General features: G+C 38.8%; 1 protein-coding gene across 2 annotated transcripts; it reads left to right on the top strand.

Annotated features, from left to right (window-relative positions):
- The first annotated feature begins 726 nt into the window (after positions 1-726).
- On the top strand, positions 727-11,845 carry cnn3a (calponin 3, acidic a). Of its 2 annotated transcripts, XM_030768463.1 has the most exons (7): positions 727-967; positions 8,736-8,857; positions 9,302-9,368; positions 9,623-9,760; positions 9,969-10,085; positions 10,320-10,466; positions 10,673-11,845. In XM_030768463.1, the coding sequence occupies exons 1-7, from the start codon at positions 911-913 to the stop codon at positions 11,012-11,014; spliced, it is 990 nt and encodes a 329-aa protein (XP_030624323.1). In that variant the 5' UTR covers positions 727-910; the 3' UTR covers positions 11,015-11,845. The 2 variants fall into 2 exon arrangements, with proteins under 2 accessions (XP_030624323.1, XP_030624324.1); XM_030768464.1 differs by lacking the exon at positions 9,623-9,760.
- The last annotated feature ends 7,823 nt before the right edge of the window (positions 11,846-19,668 follow it).

The following is a 19,668-nucleotide window of genomic DNA, read 5'->3' as shown; positions in this document are numbered from 1 at the left end:
CCCCCCCCCCCGCCGCTTCCTATGCCCTTTTAGTTCCACTGTGCAGCGTTGGATGGGGGAAACGCATGTAACAATCAAGCAGATTCGGTACATTATACAAGCAAGTCATTAACCCAGAGGTCATTTGTTATTGCAACACAATATTGCATACATATATATTACAGCCAAAACTGAATTTATTTAGAGTCCTATCTACTGGGTGGGCATACCGATGTCCTGCTGCTGTGTTTCTGAGATTGCATTCCGGATTTTATGATGCCTTCGACTTTCTTGTCACACGTGACGAATATACTAGCATTAAATGAGTCGTTTATTTAGACGACAGAAGGTAGTGGTAGTGCTAGTCATACCTTATTTTATGAATGTAAAGTAAAAACATATTAATTGATGATGTAAATAATGCAACGACTCGAATTACTTCAAATTTACCGATAACTTTTGAAATTTTTGGAGAACAATATGAGGATAATACCTGCATATACGTAAAGAACCTTTCGTGATATCTTTTTGTTGTTTTTCGAGATTAAACGCTGAGTACAAACCTTTTAAGGAATGAGTCTTTTCGCACAGAAGTGAGGGGATCAACTAGACAACCCTGGGCGAGGAGGTGACAATAGGAGAGAGTATGTAAAATTAGCGACTCTGATTGGTCAGGAAGGATCCGTCAATCGTGTTACGACATTTTCCCTGCACAAAAATGAGCTATTGAAGCGAGAAGTTTCTGACTAAACTAGAGCAACCTCCTACGTGAGTCGGTGATATTTTCGAACTCGGATTTAATGTCTCGGACTGTCTAATTTCAGGACTCAAGAATAACGTTGCTTTGAAATCAGTCAAGGTAAAGGACACTCTGTGGCCACTTTGTATCCCGAAAAAAACTCACACACTGACTCTAACTTTGAAAAGAATCATGACTCAGTTCAACAAGGGGCCAGCCTACGGATTATCTGCTGAGGTGAAAAGCAAGGTAAGGCAAGGTTTTTTCTTGGAACCATCAAAGTTCAAATAAAGAGTCGATTGAGAGCGCTCTGAGGTTCGGTTCAGCGGTTTCACAAAATTTTAAATGTGGATGCCTTTGTGATCTCAAGCATGCTTGTTTGCGAACTATGCTTTTAACATAGTTCGCAACATCAGAGGGTGTTTGATTGTGATTTTTTGGCGAAGCTGAGTCGAAGTTGTTTTTTGGGGTTTTTTTTTGGCGAAGTTGAGGCGATTTATTGTTTCAGAGTGTTCAGTCACTTAGCTGTTCCTATGCTCGAAACTTTTTCCCCCCTTTGATTATTTGCTGCAGCAAACGACAGTTAATTCAAGTCTGCCTGACCAGTTAAAATGTGATTTTTTTTTTTACAGCGCTCAATAAAGGAAATACATTCATAACGTTTGAATGGGGTAATTACTTTCCTGTAGTTATCATGTCACGGTCTCGGTTTTGTACCTTTATATCGTATTTTTCATTTATCGACTGCTTAATCAACTTCCATTCAAGTTATTTTTGCGATTTGTTTCGTGCGTGCGAATTCTACATGAATTAATGCGCAGGCCATTCGTCAAAGGCTACTGACCGAGTATAGTAGAACTGTTTTATCTTCTATTGTAACAGTATGTGCAACACAAAATCAGTTCCAATGCATTTCATTGCCATTCGTAAATTTGGGAGGAGTCTACTGTGAACCCCACTGAGTAGCATAACGGGAATTTTTCGTGCATCCTCACGAAATTGCGACCCTTTCATCCAAAGTTATATTTTATAAAGCTTAAAAGAACAGACTTTGCTTTATACGTTATGACACGTTGGACGTTTCAGATAAGCTGTATTCTGTTGTACAAGCGGTAGCTGCAATGAAAAAATGCTATTTTAATTGTTATTTATTTATTTGGAATCTGTATTAGTGCAGACAAGGGTAAGGCGTAAAAACAGACAAAGCAATGAATTACAGAAGACTGAGAGTGAATTCCTGTTTAAGATATCTTTAGCATGACATCATAGGTTATCCATCGGAAGTAGGTAGTGCAAATCCAGTGGGGTTCAGTAATTGGTGGTTTAAACGTGAGTGTGTCGGGGATTTCTTGGCTCCTTTAAAGACGTAGTGTAATTTACTTGTATAATTTGTGTTACAGCCCATTGTTTGTGTATTTAGAGGCTTATTCTAATAGAAGCAGTTTGGTCGGTTCGTCCTCAAGAGAGGCATTTTCTTGAGGAATTTTTTACTTTCTGTAGAAAAGACCAAAACAGTCACGGTAGCTGATCATGTCAGAGTCTTCGGTTACACAATGAATTTAGGCCCTCCTTTGTCCTGTCAACAAAGTATGTGTCACACAAGAGTACAGAGAGATCTAGAAAAAACAGGTGCATTTAAATTTATACAGATTCCTTTACTGTTATGAGATAATACAGACAAACAAGTGCACGTATCTGATTCCTATTTTTCATGTTAATATTGAAGATCGGTCAGGTACTTCGCTAATTTTTTTTCTTTGATAGCTCACCACAGACCAAAAAAAATAAACTCACTTTTTGTTTTTCCATCTCCAATATCACATAATTGGACGTATCTGGGCCACAAGGTTTAAATGCATAAGTCTTCAAGTTGTCACAGGTTTAATAATTTATTCCCATCAGATGTGTAAGGCATCCAATACTATGACCTGAAAAAAACCTGGAAGATCAATTATACTGTATCTCCTTTGGTTTACCCCCTGGAGTCCACAGCATCTATGAACCATGTGATCCAGGCTTTGCTGCCAAGTCATGCCTGGAAATTCTCTTTAGGGGCTCTGTTCTCTTAGGGTTTGAAGTAGAAGGCTATTGTTTTTGAGCATCATTTTCTTTTGTCAGTCTTCAGCTGTGTTGATTACAGATGTATTCTGTCATCGTCTTTCAGAAAATTGTTTTACTTTCACCTCAGCCAAACAACAGAAAGCCTTTATCAGGAAGAAAACAAGTCAGGTGTAAAGTCAAACGTTTGCCAAGAATGTATTAAAAATGAAAGAATCAGCTACCGCAAAGCAAGGGGGATTTTAAAATAGTTTTTGCATTCAGCTACTGAGAAAAGCTGACAAATACACTCTCATTGTTTCCACACACACACACACACACACACACACACAAAACTGCATATTTTAAGGGCAGCAGGTTACTGATGTTATATGACTGTCACTTCTCTTCTTCATTACTTTATGGACATCTTTGTTGCTCCTAAATTATGAGAGACATGAAAAATACTGCCAGCCCTATACTGATATTAATAGGATCCAGATACCCCCTTGTTTAATCTTCAGCTCTTGACATTTATTGGATCACTTCTCTCTGTGACAATTTTAAAAGAGTGAAGCTGATGAGTAACAGTTATGAGGGGAAAAATCCAAGTGATATAATACTAGTTTCCATTACATTCTTTATTGGTCCTCACTCAAGTATTTGAACCACACTTTGGTTCATGGATCACAAAGCTGAATCAAATGACTCTTGTATCAAATGAAGAGCTTCATACACAGAGGAATGACTCCACATGGTCCTTAACGGTTTGAATTGTCCGTTTGACATTTGATGAATTGTTTTTTTTTTTTACTTTGCCACAGACCTCTTTTAATGAATCGGTTGTAAGGCAATACTTTTTTTGGAGGCATGTTGCTTCAGTTCCTAAACAGGTCATGAACCTTCAGAGGACTTGTTGGTCTTGTTCCTCGAGTTTCATCATCACACATACAGGTCTGAAAGCTGAGTACTGGTTAATGCTGGTGTGCTCTGTGAATTGACATTGGTAGACATGGGAAGTCACAAAATAAATAAGGGTAAAAGTGTACCATTGTCTGAGTTAGACACACTTTTCCTTTTTTAGATGCTTTCCTGTTTAGCCTGCTGTTTGCAACCTAGTCAGAATTATCATTTCATCAGTTTCTTGACTGAAGCTGTGTTCTAACTATCCCTTAAGTAGCATTTCATGGGTGACAGAGTGAGATAGATGTTTTCCCTATCAACAACACAACTTCTCCTTAGTTACATAATCGTTTACTCAAGGGCGTCATTTCTTACTGGCTTGTTGCCAAAAGCGTTAGCCTTTTCATCATTTAAAAAAAAAAAAAACATTTGCCTAACACAAAGTTTTAAAGAAAAACCAAGCCCATTTTTAAAGCTACTTCCTAAATGACTTGACTTGTTGGATCACATACATTCATTATTTTTCCACTGTTCGTCATACACAATAGGGGTCTTTTGGTGCTGGTTTGTTATTTCCTCCTGAGGACTCTGTTTGCCTTTGGGTGGGCGACTTGTTGGTTCCAGCAGCAAACAGGGCAGTGAATTGTCTTTCAGACTCCTACGTGTTTCAGAAGAAGGAGCTCTTTTTTGTTGCTGTTGTTTTTGTAATTTTAATATACTGCTTCTCTCTCCCACTGTTCAGCGTCACCAACATTTTTTTCATGGTAACTTAGAAAGAAATCTCTCTGTATTATTTGTATATTACACTGCACTGCCCAACTATCTGAGAAGTAAGACTAGATTTTTCCATCCATTATCTAGGCTTACTCTTGGCCTTGTGCGGTGACCCTCTGTGCCTATTTGTCATGTTTCTACTGTCTAACATATTTTTAAACTTGCCTTTTTAGCCAAGTAAAGACTGTATGTATTCTGGAATTCTTTGAAAGATGTTCCCAACAGTCGTGATTTATTTCAGTGAAGGGCTCATGAGAGACGTTTAAAATGCTGAGGTTAAAGTGGCATTTTTGGGGTTAGAATACCTTGATAGTCTCTAGCTAGGGGGAAACTGCTCCCATTATAGTATATACTATATATATAGTATTATAGTATATATTAGGGCATAACATGAGCACATATCTCGGTTTGTATCTCCAGAATGCTCCTGGTGCTCATGTGGCTGTGGGGCATGGTGCCGTGGAGAAGAGCCAGGATTTGAATGAATGGGTCCACATTCAGAACTGGCTAACAGGCGTAGGAGAGTTCATCTGAATAGGGAAGAAGGGTTAGAAAATTATGGTCATGGTGGTTTTGATCTAACCAGACCAAGTTAAGCTGATATCTCCGGGTGATTGCTCTCTAACACCACATTCCGGCTGATACTTCAGTGAAAACCACCTTTCCCCTAACGTACTGTTAACACAGATGGGGGTTAGGGGGCAGGCAGAGAAGCTGCTGCATTCCCAAGCAAACTGCTGACAAGTAATATTTTCCTGGATTGGTTCAGGCTGCTCGAACCATTGTGCTTCCAGTTGTTAACCATGTGTTGCCATCTTGGGAAGAACAGGAAAATCCTTTTCCTGGCATCATTGTTTTTGTATACCCCCCCTCCCCCCTCGCTGCTTCCCCCACAACTGTTTAGAAGCATTTGGGGAAACCTTGAGACTTTAAGGTCATTTTGACAAGCTTATCTTATTTACGCTTGTTTTTGTGTAGTCTGTCTCTTTTCCCCACACTGAGACAAAAAGGATTCCCAGTAGTGGAGGAGACCTGAAATGTGATAAATGGTTCAGTTATCGTTATACTCTGCTCCATTTCCATTCAAAGGTACAGTGCTGTTCATTTGGTTTGGGCTTCAGTGACTTGTCCTCAGGTTCAGCTCCTCTGTAAACATTTCTAGTTGACTTCACATGCATAGTACAGACAGATTACATGGTCTGTTGGGTATTTCCAGAGTGAGCAGATGGTTAAATATTAATGAAGACCAGCTGGACTGATTGTGCAGGTTTTGGTCAAATACTTGGTCACGTGTATATGTCACACAAGCCTGAAAATAGTTTGGTTTAAGTCTGGCCAAATTCCATACTCAATTTAAAGTCCCACACAGAGGATTTGGCTCTTGTATCTAATTTTTCTCATTAATTTCTAACAGTGATACAGCTTTTTGAATGCTCTTAATTTCTTCAAAATTAATAGTATTGATTAAAGACAGACTAGTATTGATTAAAGACAGATTAGTATATACCAAAATGAAACCTGGGATCTTTCCCCCCTAATCATAAGAAAAGCTTATCTACCAAAAGATATAGGAAGTTTCATATTGTGTCATATTGATCTCAGAGAATCAGTCTGTTGCATTGATTGTGTTTGAGGACCTTTAGCCTCCTGTACCTGCTATGACCAGATGTGTGCTTGGTGTTGTACTGTCATCAGGAAATGCTTAGGCTTGAGGAAGGGAGGAGTTTGGGCTGGTTTGATTCCAGTGGAGTTCAGCCATAGCTTTCCAGAATTTTCCTCAGGAACAAACTTTCATGACTCTGTCAAGAAGAGTAGAACTGGTCTCCCTTACTTTTTTTTTTTTTCTTGGCAGTTGGAAGTCTTCCAAGAGACCAACTGCAAGATGGTGAGCACAGAGAAAGATGTTCCACCCTCTAATTCTCCACTCTCTTTCTCTCTCTTTGTGATTGAAGAACTCCTCTGTATTCTTGGCCGGTCACTTATTTTTTTTCTGTCTTTGATGATTAATTCCAAAAATGATTTTTTCCCCCATAAAAAATAGCCTCAGTAAATATCAGCTGTCCAAGAATTCATACTAGCCTTTTGCTCCATGAAGGCAAAGGCCCAACTTTGAATCATTTTGGAACACCACATCAGATTTGCCCTTTTGAAAGATGAGAGAAGTTCAAGGGTTTGCCCTTTTTGCCTGTCATTATATGAGAAAAGTCTTTTTGTCTAACCTCAAATTGCATGAGGGGAAATGATTGCAGCACCCCACACGCTATTTTTTTTTTTCTTGGGGAATGTTCTCACATTCCATCTGCCCGGCATCAGTGAGGAAAGTGATTCACTGCAGTTTAAAAAAAAAAAGGGGGGAGGGCGATCTGTAGAAATGGGAAAGCGGTGACCCTTCTAGATTGTAGGTTTCCAGTGCTTTGTTGTCCCAAGAGATTTTCAAAAAGTTTTTTGTTTTTTTTCTGTCCCCTTGAGCGAGTGTTTAGTTCAAGTGTTTAGTTTAGCTCTTTGATTGATTTGATGGTATTTCTTAAAATGGCTCTCTACGCATGGTCTTATTTGTGTGTCAGAGTAACCTTAATGTGATGTAACCTTAATTTTGTTAATGAGCTAATATCAGAGCAATAAGGGGGGAAATGTCAAACAATGAGAGAACTGTAAGGAGGAGTGGAGGCCAGATGTTTTCTCTCATGTGTCCTCCGCCTCCTCTTTTTCCAAACTCAGTGGCACTAGATAGTCTTGCGGAGATGTGATAGGAGAGAAGCTTGTTAAAATAGTACGCTAACAGTGCTCCTAACATGGCTGTAAAGCGCTTTAAGCTAACGCTGACAGCATCTGGGTTTATTTCATCACATATTCGCCCAAGTTTTCCAGTCGTGCTTTAAATCGTAACATCAGAACTGGTCAAATTAAGAAGTAAAAGTTCAAGAAGATCGTCCACGATGGCCTGTTTGTACGAAGAAGCTTGTGTTTTGAAAGGCCGTTTGATCTCTTGGAGTCTGTTTTGTCTCTTTGAAAAATGAATGACACAGGCCTGTCGGTCACAGGACCGATGATAGTAATGGCAGGCACTGTGCTGAAGGGCAAACAGTATGTTACATAATTAACAGTCTCCTTGCTTATCTTGTTTCGGCTGCCGGGGGGACAGCATGTGGGGATTTTCAGTGAGAAACAGCTCCGGGGCAGTGATGAGACTGGCAAGCGTCCACTTACACGCTCGTTCTCGTAACTCAAACCGCCTCTGTAATATCTTTTTTTTTTTTTCTCAAGCTGGCTCTATCAACCCCCTACCCTTCACACAAAGCACCCAGATCTGTAGTTTGATAGTCATGCTAACTTTATCTCTGAATGAGTTGACTTTGAGAGCTGTCCTTGAAAGGACACACCAACGATAAATGCCGTTTCCTCTGTTTTTGTGTCAAGTCTGATTTACGTCCAAGGGTCATGTTACGCATTACCGCTATCAAGAGATGGAACTGAAATGTCGGAATTGTTCTATAATTCTCAGAATTCCAGAAGAAGAATGTTTCTTGTCTGCCCATGTTATTGCATTTGTTGATTTTTCTTTCAGGAAAGTTCTCTTTCAGCTTTGAGTTTCTTTTCTTGAGAACACAGACATTGAAATTGCAGGTGTGCATGTCAAGCACAGATAATCATAGCTATCCGTTTTAAAGACCTCATGTGATGTTTGTCGTTGAGTCATGTTATTTACTATTCTTAAGGCTTTTGAAGGGAAACCTACCAGTCAAGAAGCTTTAATGCTATGCTTTATCATAGGCATTTGGTTTGTTTTCTGTACAGTTGTGTGTTGGACTCACCACATAATACTTAGAAACTAAAACCGCAACTCAACAACAAACAGCCAGTCGAAAAAAAAAAATGCAAAAACGCTCTCGTGAACTGAAAACACGCTGTATTTAACATTACTGAATCTCACCACTGTTTACTCTTACATTGCATCAGTGTCAGCTGAGAAAACTTTAAATGTTACTCTCACGCTTATTTCTGGAGAGGAAGAATGATGAGCTGTCATTTGTATTCTCTCTGTCTTTCCTTCTTTTTCCTCACAAAAAAAATCTCTCTTTCTATGTTCTGTTGTGTGAGTCATACATCTGGTGTTGATCATTTGATGTGATTTGACATGATGGAACATAGTGGAGCTGAAGTTCTGTTATGAGACATAATGGTGCAATCATAGTTTATAGACTCTTTGTTACCGCATTCTTAAACATTTCTCTCACTGTTTTATTTATTTAAGGCCTTGATGGCAAATGCTTAACGCTCTATTATCTCTGCCTCTACCCTCCAGATTGCACAGAAATATGACATGCAAAAGGAAGAAGAACTTCGGTTCTGGATTGAGGAGGTGACAGGAATGCCCATCGGTGACAATTTTCAAAAGGGTCTGAAGGATGGTGTCATTCTTTGCGAGTGAGTCTCTCATAAAGGCTGATATTCTAAAGGGTTCTCTGAGTTTCTTTCTCTCTCTCTCTCTCTCTCTCTCTCTCTCTCTCTCTCTCGCTCTCTCTGTGTTTCAGCTGTGCTCAACCTCATGCCACACCCCAGGAGACTGCAGCAGAGTTTACATGGTGACATTGTTTGTCCTATGCATTCTGCTGTGATCTGCAGAGCACACTGTCGTATGGCCATCTTGCTGACTGAGATTTTATGGCCAAGAAATCAATTGAGCCCTTCGGTTCTGCTCATAGTTGTCCTAGTTCAGGGATTTACGACATCTCACGGTGCTGTCTCATACGTTTTATAGAGAGGGGTATCAAATCTGATGGTTTTTATTAATCAGTTCAGATGTTTTGCTTTCACATGGGATTTCGTTTTCCTCCACGCTGTACTAATTTATTTTTTTTTCCCTTCTAGATTGATAAACAAACTACAACCAGGCTCAATAAAGAAAATAAATCATTCGCAGTTGAACTGGCACAAGGTAAAATTAGTTGTTTTTCTGTTTCAATCCTGCTGTTACGAAATGCAAAATGTCATGTACAGCCATGAATAGCTCTTGGTACATTAAAGGTGTTAAACGCTAACTAGCTTCATGGTTTGCTCTGGCGGAAAAAAAACCCCATTATCTATTCGTTCGAGCCACCTCTTTTACCAACAACACATCCTTTATCAGATTATTACATCCTGATGGAGTTCCTGAAAACAACCCTCACTGTTGCTCTTGTGTTCCCTTAGCTGGAGAACCTTGGGAATTTCATCAAAGCTATCTTGGTTTATGGCTTGAAGCCCAACGACATCTTTGAAGCCAATGACCTCTTTGAAAATGGCAACATGACTCAAGTCCAGACCACCCTACTCGCCCTAGCCAGCATGGTACGTGCAAAAACTCAACTGAGACTTGGATGCTGTTCAGTTTCTGTGTTCAGTTGGAGTTCCTTTCAGTTCTATGTATTGATTTCTTCTTCTGGACATTCTTTTTTGTTTTTTGCTGTTTTCAAAGAGAGGCTTTGTTGAAAACGCTATCATCTCTGCGGGTGATATATGTGATGTGTTAAGGGACTATTGTTTTCTTATCCGATAGGCGAAGACCAAAGGCATGGACACAAAGATCGACATTGGCGTTAAATACGCTGATAAACAGATGCGGCATTTTGATGAGGAGAAAATGAAGGCAGGCCAGTGTGTCATTGGGCTTCAGGTGAGGAACATAAAGTAATAAAAACAGCTCTATCTGCAGGTCCATCTGTGAACAATAAGGCCATATTCTATTTCAGTGTGCAGTGAGCTTCTGTTTCTTCTCCCCCCAACCCCCCCCCCCCCCCAACTCCTTTGTTCCTTATTGTGTTTTTTCTTTCTACAGTAGACACACTGATTTGTTAAGATAAAAAATAACCACTAGCTTGAATATAAAGTTTCTTTTGGGCTGTTTCAGATGGGAACCAACAAGTGTGCAAGCCAGGCTGGTATGACTGCTTATGGGACCAGGAGACATCTGTATGACCCAAAGACACAGACAGACAAACCCTATGACCAGACCACCATTAGCCTGCAGATGGGCACCAACAAAGGAGCCAGCCAGGTAACAGTAGCACAGCCACAATGATTAGGTTTCAGTCACGTCTCAGGAAACGTTCTGAGAAAGACAACTTTTTTTCATGAGAGAGAACACAAATCATGATCATTCTGATGTTGTCTTAAATACCTTGCTCATATCCAGTTCCATGCAGAATCAAATCATGCTGTCTGAGTCCTGCCCTAAATATTGCTTCTCCTCTTTCTCCTAAGGCTGGCATGGCCGCCCCAGGTACAAGAAGAGACATTTATGATCAGAAGGTTGCCTTGCAACCTGTGGACAACTCTACCATCTCTCTGCAGATGGGCACCAACAAGGTGGCATCTCAGAAGGGCATGAGCGTCTACGGGCTTGGCAGGCAGGTCTACGACCCCAAGTACTGTGCTGCCCCAACGGAGCCTGTCATCCATGCCAACGGAAGCCAGGGCACAGGCACGAATGGCTCAGAGATCAGTGACAGTGACTATCAGGCCGAATACCAAGAGGAGGAGTACCAGGGCAACTACCATGACGAATACAGCGGGCACTACAACGACCAGGGCATCGACTATTAGGAAGATCCGCAACTTTAGTTGAAGCAGTATTATCATGAGTATATCAACAGAGCAAGTCTTTTGCTATCCTCACTAGTCTTCCTGTTTTTTCTTTGTTTTGTTTTTTTTTGTTTTTATTGAGGCATAAGAGTGAAAGAGAGAGTTTTAGCCTTGTGAGCATTCCCCTCAGTTTTGTTTTGTTTTGTTTCGTTTTAATCTGTCATAGATATAGTGTCATTCCTAAGACCTGTTCCCTTAAGATTGAAAACATTCCTTTAAAATTCTTTTTTTTTTTTATATGTTATAAAGTGTGGAGTACTGTGAAGTAAAGATTTTGCAAACTATACAGCATCAGCTCAGTACGATAATTACAGTTTTTATTTATACTCCATGCTTTTTATTTCACTCTTTTTCCATTCTTCTCAAAGGAAATCAGTCTCACCAGTCTAAAGGATCCACCATTCAACTACAAGTGACTGATGATGTTTTTTGGAAATTATATTTTTTTAAAAAAAAAAACGGACAGAATGGAGGCAGAGAGCCTTCTCGTGTCATTCCTCTTGGTTTTTACAATCACTAGAAGTCTGAACACTTTTAAAGAGTAAATTCATTAGACTGTATGACCAAAAAAAAAAAACCTGTTTAGTTTTCCTGCTTTTGTCATCGTTTTATTTGTGCCATAGTGTTATGTCCTACTTTACCGAAAAGGTCCCTCTCCAGCTGTATTTATTACCATGTCTCTCAGTATAAACTCTTACTCTGTTGTATGGTTCTTTTAATGAAAAAAAAATTGTATGTTATAAATAAAGCATCGAATGCCTTGGTTCTCCAAGCATTTCTATTCATAGTTTACCGTGCATTTTTAAGTACTTTTTTTTAACGCTTTTTATACTTTGTACACATAAAAAAACACAACAGCATTTGGAATTTCCTCTATAAAATGGTAGTTGATCTTGATCTGAATTAAATAACAGTTTATAGGAAGTACGCTTTAAACCTCGTGAGTCAGACTAGCAGTGAGCAGTTCGCCTATAATTCTGAACTATGGCTTTTGCGTAGGACTTTTGATTTCATTAGCTGGCACAACACTCCTGTATATTTTACGAAGACGAATTTGAATGGCACGGAGCCTTAGATGTGCACTCAATCTGCTCAAACAGACTGGCGTACTCATAAATCTTTTGTTTTGAGGCTACCCTCAGAGGACATTTGAGGGCTTTTGGAATACGGCCTTTGAGCCAATGGCCCACAGTTTCTGGAAATGGTTATATAACCTCTGTGAGTGGAAAACCAGAAACTAAAGTAGAGCAACTCAGCAGAAAAAAAAAAAAAAAGTTGTCTGAGAGAAAATTGCATCCTGTGCTTGTGCATATATCATTTTTTTTTTCTTTTCGCCTTTTTTTTTTTTTCAACAGTTTCGGGTTTTAAAACGAATTGTTGAAAAATGAACATTTTGGGCTTGCGTATATTTATGATTTAAGGCAGTAGAAAAATTATTATTATTATTTTTTTTTTTTAAGTGTCGTTTTTCATAGTGATTCTTCAATCGAGTCAAAATACTGTGCTTTCCGTACTGTCCTTGATCGCCAGCTGGTTCACGCTGATGGTTAATAGTGGGAGAGTTAGCTTCAGCCAATCTCCACAGTGTGATCTGGAACATCTAACACACCATTGAATTTAATTAAGCTTGCTGTATTTTTTTTCTTCTCCAGTCATGAATGCAGTGCACTGAAAAAAAAAATAATTGATGTGAGTATGTGGAGATGACAGAAAAGAACAAACATTCCTCATTTATTGAGATGGCTGATTGATCTGTTTCACCCATTTGAGTGAGACATGGGCTATGGAGTGATTGTAATTTACTGAAGGTCTCAGTCTCTGAGAAATGTGAGTATTCAGCAGTAGGTGTGGTAGGGTAGGTAATGTTGTTTTGATATAACATTTATGCTATAAGACATGTAATTCAGAGTCATTCCACCAATGTTCTTCTGTAAACAGCATGAATCATTTTATGTTACTAATGCTGATTGCATTTGCATTGTGAACGTCAATCAGTTCAATTGTATGTTTCCTTTAAATAAAAAAAAAAGGAAAAATCAAAACACTTCCACTGTTCTTTCTGAGAAATTACAGTGTGTTGAAATAAGTATGTCTATAATTTGCAAATTCCTTTGAAGTTCATCAGATATTCTCAGTCTCTCAAAGTTTCACAACTGTTGAGCTGAGATGTTTGGGGTCAGTGAACTAAGCAATTCTGGCACTGTGTAAGTTCCCAAAGAGAGTCCACGTGGAGAGAGAGAGAGCATCAAACAAAAAAGTATGACCATGCCCAGGACACAGTTCAACTGCAAGGACAGTGACTGGGCAACCAATGAGCTCCATGAGAAAACTATGGCATTCATTCAACAGTCATCTTTAACCGCACCCCCCTCCCCGATCCACCCATCCCCGCCCCCGACTCTCCGACACTCTGCTGCTGAGGAATAATCAGTGCTTTGTGCAAGCTGAGGAATCCAGGACAAAAACGCAAGACTCAATTATAGAGAGGGTCCAAAAAAAGTCTGTTACCACAGCAACCACAGAAGGCCTTTAAAGGGACGTAGAGACCAAACCAAACCAGTCCTGCAACATTGCACAGAGTTGTGTACAGAACCTTCTAGTTCCAGGCTTTGTAACAAAAGCGTGTTCAAGGCCAAAAACATGTCAACTTCCTTCTGTGTTGAAAACCCATTTATAAACAGTGTGTTTGTCCCAAAGTACTTTCTGGTTGACTACTCCCCAGAACAGCATTTTAATTAGCAACAATTTGTGGTACATTATCTCTGTGTTTGAGGCATTTCGAATAGATATAAAATTGGTCAAGATAACGTTGATTTAAGACCAGTGTTGGTCGTTGATGTTCTATCCCTTTCCATATTCTACACCACAGAAAAAGAGAAGTTTTTCTGTGCCAAAATTTTACCAAACCACTGTGTCGGTCGATTTCTCATTCCTCAGAGCTCTCTCTCTCCTCTTTCAGAGCAAAAAGCGATTGAGGCGGTCGGAGATCCAGCAACACACAATGAATCCAAACACAATAGAGAGAGAGACCGTAACTACGTCTATCTGTGAAAATAATCTTAAGCCCTGCGGTCTGGATTTTATTAGCTGATTGCTCCAGCTTGCTGCTCCTCAGGCTGTAACTCACTGCTCCTCAGATGGGACTGGGGAGTCTGAGGAGGAAAAGTGGTGGAGAGAGAGAGAGAGAGAGACAGAGACAGAGACAGAGACAGAGAGAGGGAAGAGATAGATTGAGTTTACGGCAACAGAGTAAGGGTTGGAAATGGTTGGAGGCGTTGTGGATTTCCTGCAGCTGACAGGCTGCTGATCACCATAACCTGCAGCCCCCTTTTGACGTGACCTGGGTTCCCGTCCAGTAGAACAGCCTAGAAGAGGCTACAATGACTCTGAGTCAGTGAGAACAATTTTAGACTGATTCAGGGACAATGCCTCGGCACAAAATGGATGCTGTACATAAAAAAAACACCCACAGGCTCCTTCAAATCTTAACCACTGTGTTCATGCTAACTCATGGTACCGAATAATTACAATCGACTTGACCTCGCTGGAATGATTTGACAATTGCATCACTCCCTTAGAGTTTCTTTTGTTTTTCAGCATCATTGTTCTCATTTTTTAATAAGTAGATCCAGAAACACTTTAATTACACTAAACAAAACAGGATTCTGTTTTTAGTTTTAACAATAGCTTGTCCAGCTTCACTCTGTGGGGAAGGTTTTTATTTATTTATTTATTTAGCACCAATCTTTTTCGGAGTAGCAAAAGATGGGTTTTTTGTTTTTACAAATATGTTTTACAAAAGTAAAATTTTGTTAATAGAGATATTTAGTTAAGCGTAGTTTAATCTCATTTAGCTTAGTATAAAATACCCCTACCCCCACCCCCATTTGTGTGTCTCCTTTGTTTGAGTTGGAATTCTGCGTCTGTGAGATGTGAGACTCCCTTGCATGCTTGTGGACGTTTTTTTTGCCGAGCACTTACATTCCTCCCCATCTGAAAAATCGACAAATTTCATCAAGTGCAAAGTAGAGTACCTTATGGAACCTTCTCCCCTCCAAACTCCAAACCAAAGACCACTGGCAGTCTGCACTTACGATGATGATCTTCCAAGATTCTGTAACTTTTTGTTAAAAAAAAACAAAAAACTGTACAGTGGTGTGGTAAGCCAAACTGTCTCTGTATTAGCAAAGAGGTGTGTCTGTGCTTCTGTGGCCCTTGTTAATCTGAAACAGCTGTGTCTTGGATTGGACTCATACACCATTATCTATAAATTACTTGTTACTCAGGTCCAAATTAGGCTTAATTTTCTCAGCTATTGACACTCAGTGATACAAAGCAACATTCACAATACCATTAAGTGGGGAGAAATCTGGTTTCTGCACGAGCCAAACACCACAAAGATTTTTTTTTTCTATTTTGTGACAGAAAATATGTGAATAATGAGATCTGTATTTCTTCAGTAAGATGCAACAGATTTAATCTCAGCTAGTAAAAGAAAAGGTAAGACTTCCTCTGTTTTACAGCCAATTAGTCAAGCAGAATGCCATCATAACTCTCAAACAGGCCTTGAGTATAAACACTTCTGGAAACTACGTCAAGTTCCTTTTCAACCTCATGCAGGACCCCAGACAAGCAGAAATTTTTCTTATGATTTAATAAAGTGCCTCAGGCTTTTGAAAGGGGTTTGATGAACTCTGTTTGAATTCGATTTTTTGGTCAGTGTAATTTGATAGTGGCCACACAAACCCTTGCTGACACGTTGACTTGAACTGGAAGACAAAACAAGCATTGAAAACCCTAGGGATTATTAAAGCCACTCAGTTCCTGTAAGTGTGATGGGGAAATGCTAAGTGGAATTTTGCTTGAGGCTATTACATGGAGAAAATGCTTGGCATCCATTTAAGAAAACAACTCTACATTCAGACAAGATTTCAAATGAAACCGATGAGAGTGAAAAAAAAAATCAATGTCTCTTTTTGCCTAAATAATCTATTATAAACAGCAGACCCCCCCCCCCTCCACCCCTCCCCTGTCGGTATTTTCTTTCGACACCTTTCGACAGAGGGCAGTTTGTTCCTAGCACAAGAGCCCCTTTGAAAAGCTTTTGTTAAAGAGGAATTCTGTCGTACTGCCCAGACCTTGCGAGCCGATGAGTTTTTGAGTAAGCCTCTGGAACATTGCATAACATTGCATAGCGCTCTCTCTCTCTCTCTCTCTCTCTCTCTCCCTCTCTCTGACTAAACAGAAACCTACCTGTAATTTTGGATCTGGTTCCTCTTTATAGAGGTGTGCTCCACTGAATGAACAATCAGCCCTCAGTTCAGTAGTTATTCATTTAACATGCAGTATCACTTTCTCAGGTTCATTCCTCTGCTCTACAGGGGGCTCCGCGCCGCTGTGAAGAACCCCGAACAATGACAAGTGGCTCTGGTTTACTTTAGTTTAAGCATTTAAGTTCCATTTCAGGCAAGCGTCGAGGATTTTAGAAAGGAAAAGTCAGTGCTATAGTCAGTGCTACAGTCAATTGGTTGTCATCTGACCCTTGACTATGTGCTTTTGGCTGAGCTACAGTTTCACTGATGCAAGCATTTGTTTAGCGATATCACAGGTTAGTTTCTTCCATCGAAAGGCACTGTCTTAAACCAACATCCCCACAAGAGAGGGAACAGAGAGAAATACTGATATATTAAGGATGCTGTATGTATGCCTAACTCTTGAAGGTAATAATTTTACCTGATTTCATTTAAATCTTCATCTGAACATTAGGCACATGGTCTGGTAAGAGTCTCTACTGTCCTGACCATATGAGAATTTATGGATATTATCAAGTGTCACATGGCAAAGCAAGCAGATGTAATATAATTGTGGAGACTTTGATTGGTGAATGTCTTAGATGTTCTTATTTGGGGAAATTCAATTTGTATGCCTAATTGTGATAATGGAAGAAAAGGCTGGGTCTTTAATGACATTCAGGTCATGTACATAATATCATAACCGCAACATATGATCCCCCCAGCCCCCCAGTAACGGAACTAGACAGTTAATATCAGATAGTTACTGTAAACTAATTCTGACCATCTGAACAGTGCTATCCATATTCAGTCTTCCACAATACAGAGGTGACACGAATCCAGCCATTATAGAACAAGAGATCCTGTTCTCATACCGGCAGTCGAATAGGAAAAAAAAAAAGTAGAATCAAATTACATTCCACTCTTCAGCTGTCACTGATGCAGCCAAAACCTCCATTTCATAAAAATGGGACGCATTAATTTTCAATAGCAACTGAGGTTTAAGGGAGATATTTTTGCGGATGTTAGAAACCATTAACGACATTAAAATCCAAACAGGCTCTCATACAATCACATCTACAAGGCTGTGAAAAATCCCTTTCTCATCTCTTTCTCCTATCTGCATCTGTCATGGGATGCCCTGAGATCCCGCTTCCTGAGGAAACAACATTGTCTTTTCTCTATGGCTGGGACACTGTTAAAACAGGGTGGGGTGTAGGAAGAACTTAATGTAGGAAGGAGGGGATACTGAGATTGGAAGGCACATGTTACCATGGTGATGAGCTTGATTTATAGGGTTTTTTTCTTTTTTTTCTGTACGATCAGAAACAGTAGCATCCAGCCCAGTGGAATGTTTAAAAACATTATAGTGTGGTTTTAACCCGGTGGGGAATACGACAAAAAAACAACAATAAAAATGTGTTTGTCACACTTTGTACTGTTTTAACTGAACATAAAGTTCTAATTATTTTGATATTATAAAAATAATGTAATTGTATCAGAATTATTAACTTAAAATAGCATGAAAAAACACTCCAATTTAAAATCACGGCTTATTTCAGTTAAGATAAGAGAACACATCTGAGCACAAGATAAATCATTTAGAGAAAATGAGAGAATCAGTCAAGGTTGTGTAGACCATAGGTCATAACCATGTGTGTTCTCTGCCCTCTAGTGGCTTGAAATGGAGGCTACAGAGCTAATGTGGTACTTAAGGAACAGAAAGTTTTCAGCTGGGCTAAGGGTATGTCTGATTTGAACTGAGAACTTGTGGTTAATTAAAATTCAGCTCTTGGACTTTGAATTGGAGTTGGAACAACATTATAACGATGAAGACATAGAATTGCAAATGAACTGCATTTACAGGGAACAGACTTTAATTGAAATTCCACTCAAGGATGCGTCACCGTCAATTAAAAAAAGCTATAAGTTGTGTTACGCAGTAGGTCATCAAATAAAATGAATTTAAGTCAGCATGTTAAGACTATTTGATATGGGTTAATCTTTTATTTACTTATTTTCTGTATTTTAATGTGTTGTTACTCTGCCCAATATATCACACTTTATTTTTTTTTTAAAAAAAGGAGGTCAAAGAAAAAGCAATAAGAATGAGAGAAGAGACTGGAATAGCTTTCCTTTGTGTAAATATGGTGTAATACTACACTTTGCATAGTTACATGTTCATAAATGTACATAGATGCAGACAATTACATATGCATTTATATATGTAATGTATATTTATATATATATAACGTACATATACTCGTAAATAGGTGGATATATTTCACGGAAAGATTAAGATATAACTGCCAAAATGACTAAATTTGGAATATTTGGAAAATCTTTTTGACTACTGCATGTCTTCTGGTTCCATTCTGTTCTTTTACATCTAATTCTGATTGTTTTTATTTTAGCTGTTATGCTTATGCTGTTATGTACTTCCCTGTGAATGCTATGGAAAGCTGTGATTTGTGGTTCATTTGAGATCTATAACCCTGATCATTTATATATATATAAACTGTGTGTGTGTGTGTGTGTGTGTGTATATATATATATATATATATATATATATATATATATATACACACACACACACACACACACACATATATATATATATATACTGTGTGTGTGTGTGTGTGTGTGTGTGTGTGTGTGTGTGTGTGTGTGTGTGTATATATATATATTTCATTCTAAATGCACACATATATCCCCAACACGAAATGTCTTATGTAAAAATCTCTGTGGGAAACAACATTATTCACTGAATTTAAATAAACATTAACTTTGACTCTAACTTTTAACTTTGAGTTTCATTTAAAGTCTAGATTCCACACAGGTTTTCATAACTTAACCAACTCTTCTATTTACATTTTATATATTTTCTATTAAATCATTACTATACTATTGGTACAGTAATTATGGGTGTTCTACAGAATCTTTCAGCAAAGCACCCCAGCACTCAATGATTCAGAGGGATAATTTGAGTTTGTATTTGGCATCAAATCCTTCATACATTCATGGCATTATGAGGTCTACTGCAAAGACCTCAGTGGTCAGTCAGATTTTGAACTATATTTTAGCTGAACTTTTAATCCTAACTCTTCACTCTGTTCCAGCTCATGTACATTTCATAAGGAGCATGCCTCAGTCTTAAATCAGTTTTACTTGAATCAAAACAAAAAGATTGAGAAACAAAAATAAACAAACCTGGAAGAATGTTCACTTGACTGTTTTGAATTTCACTTGCAAAGAGATGACAGATATAAAGATTTTCAACCTGTTTTGTTCCTGTCTCAACTAATTCTCAAGTCTCTCATAATT

This window comes from Chanos chanos, chromosome 3 (genome assembly GCF_902362185.1).
Source record: "Chanos chanos chromosome 3, fChaCha1.1, whole genome shotgun sequence".
Lineage (NCBI taxonomy): Eukaryota > Metazoa > Chordata > Actinopteri > Gonorynchiformes > Chanidae > Chanos > Chanos chanos.
Note: the sequence above shows the minus strand (reverse complement) of the source record. Positions and strands in the feature narration are given on the sequence as shown.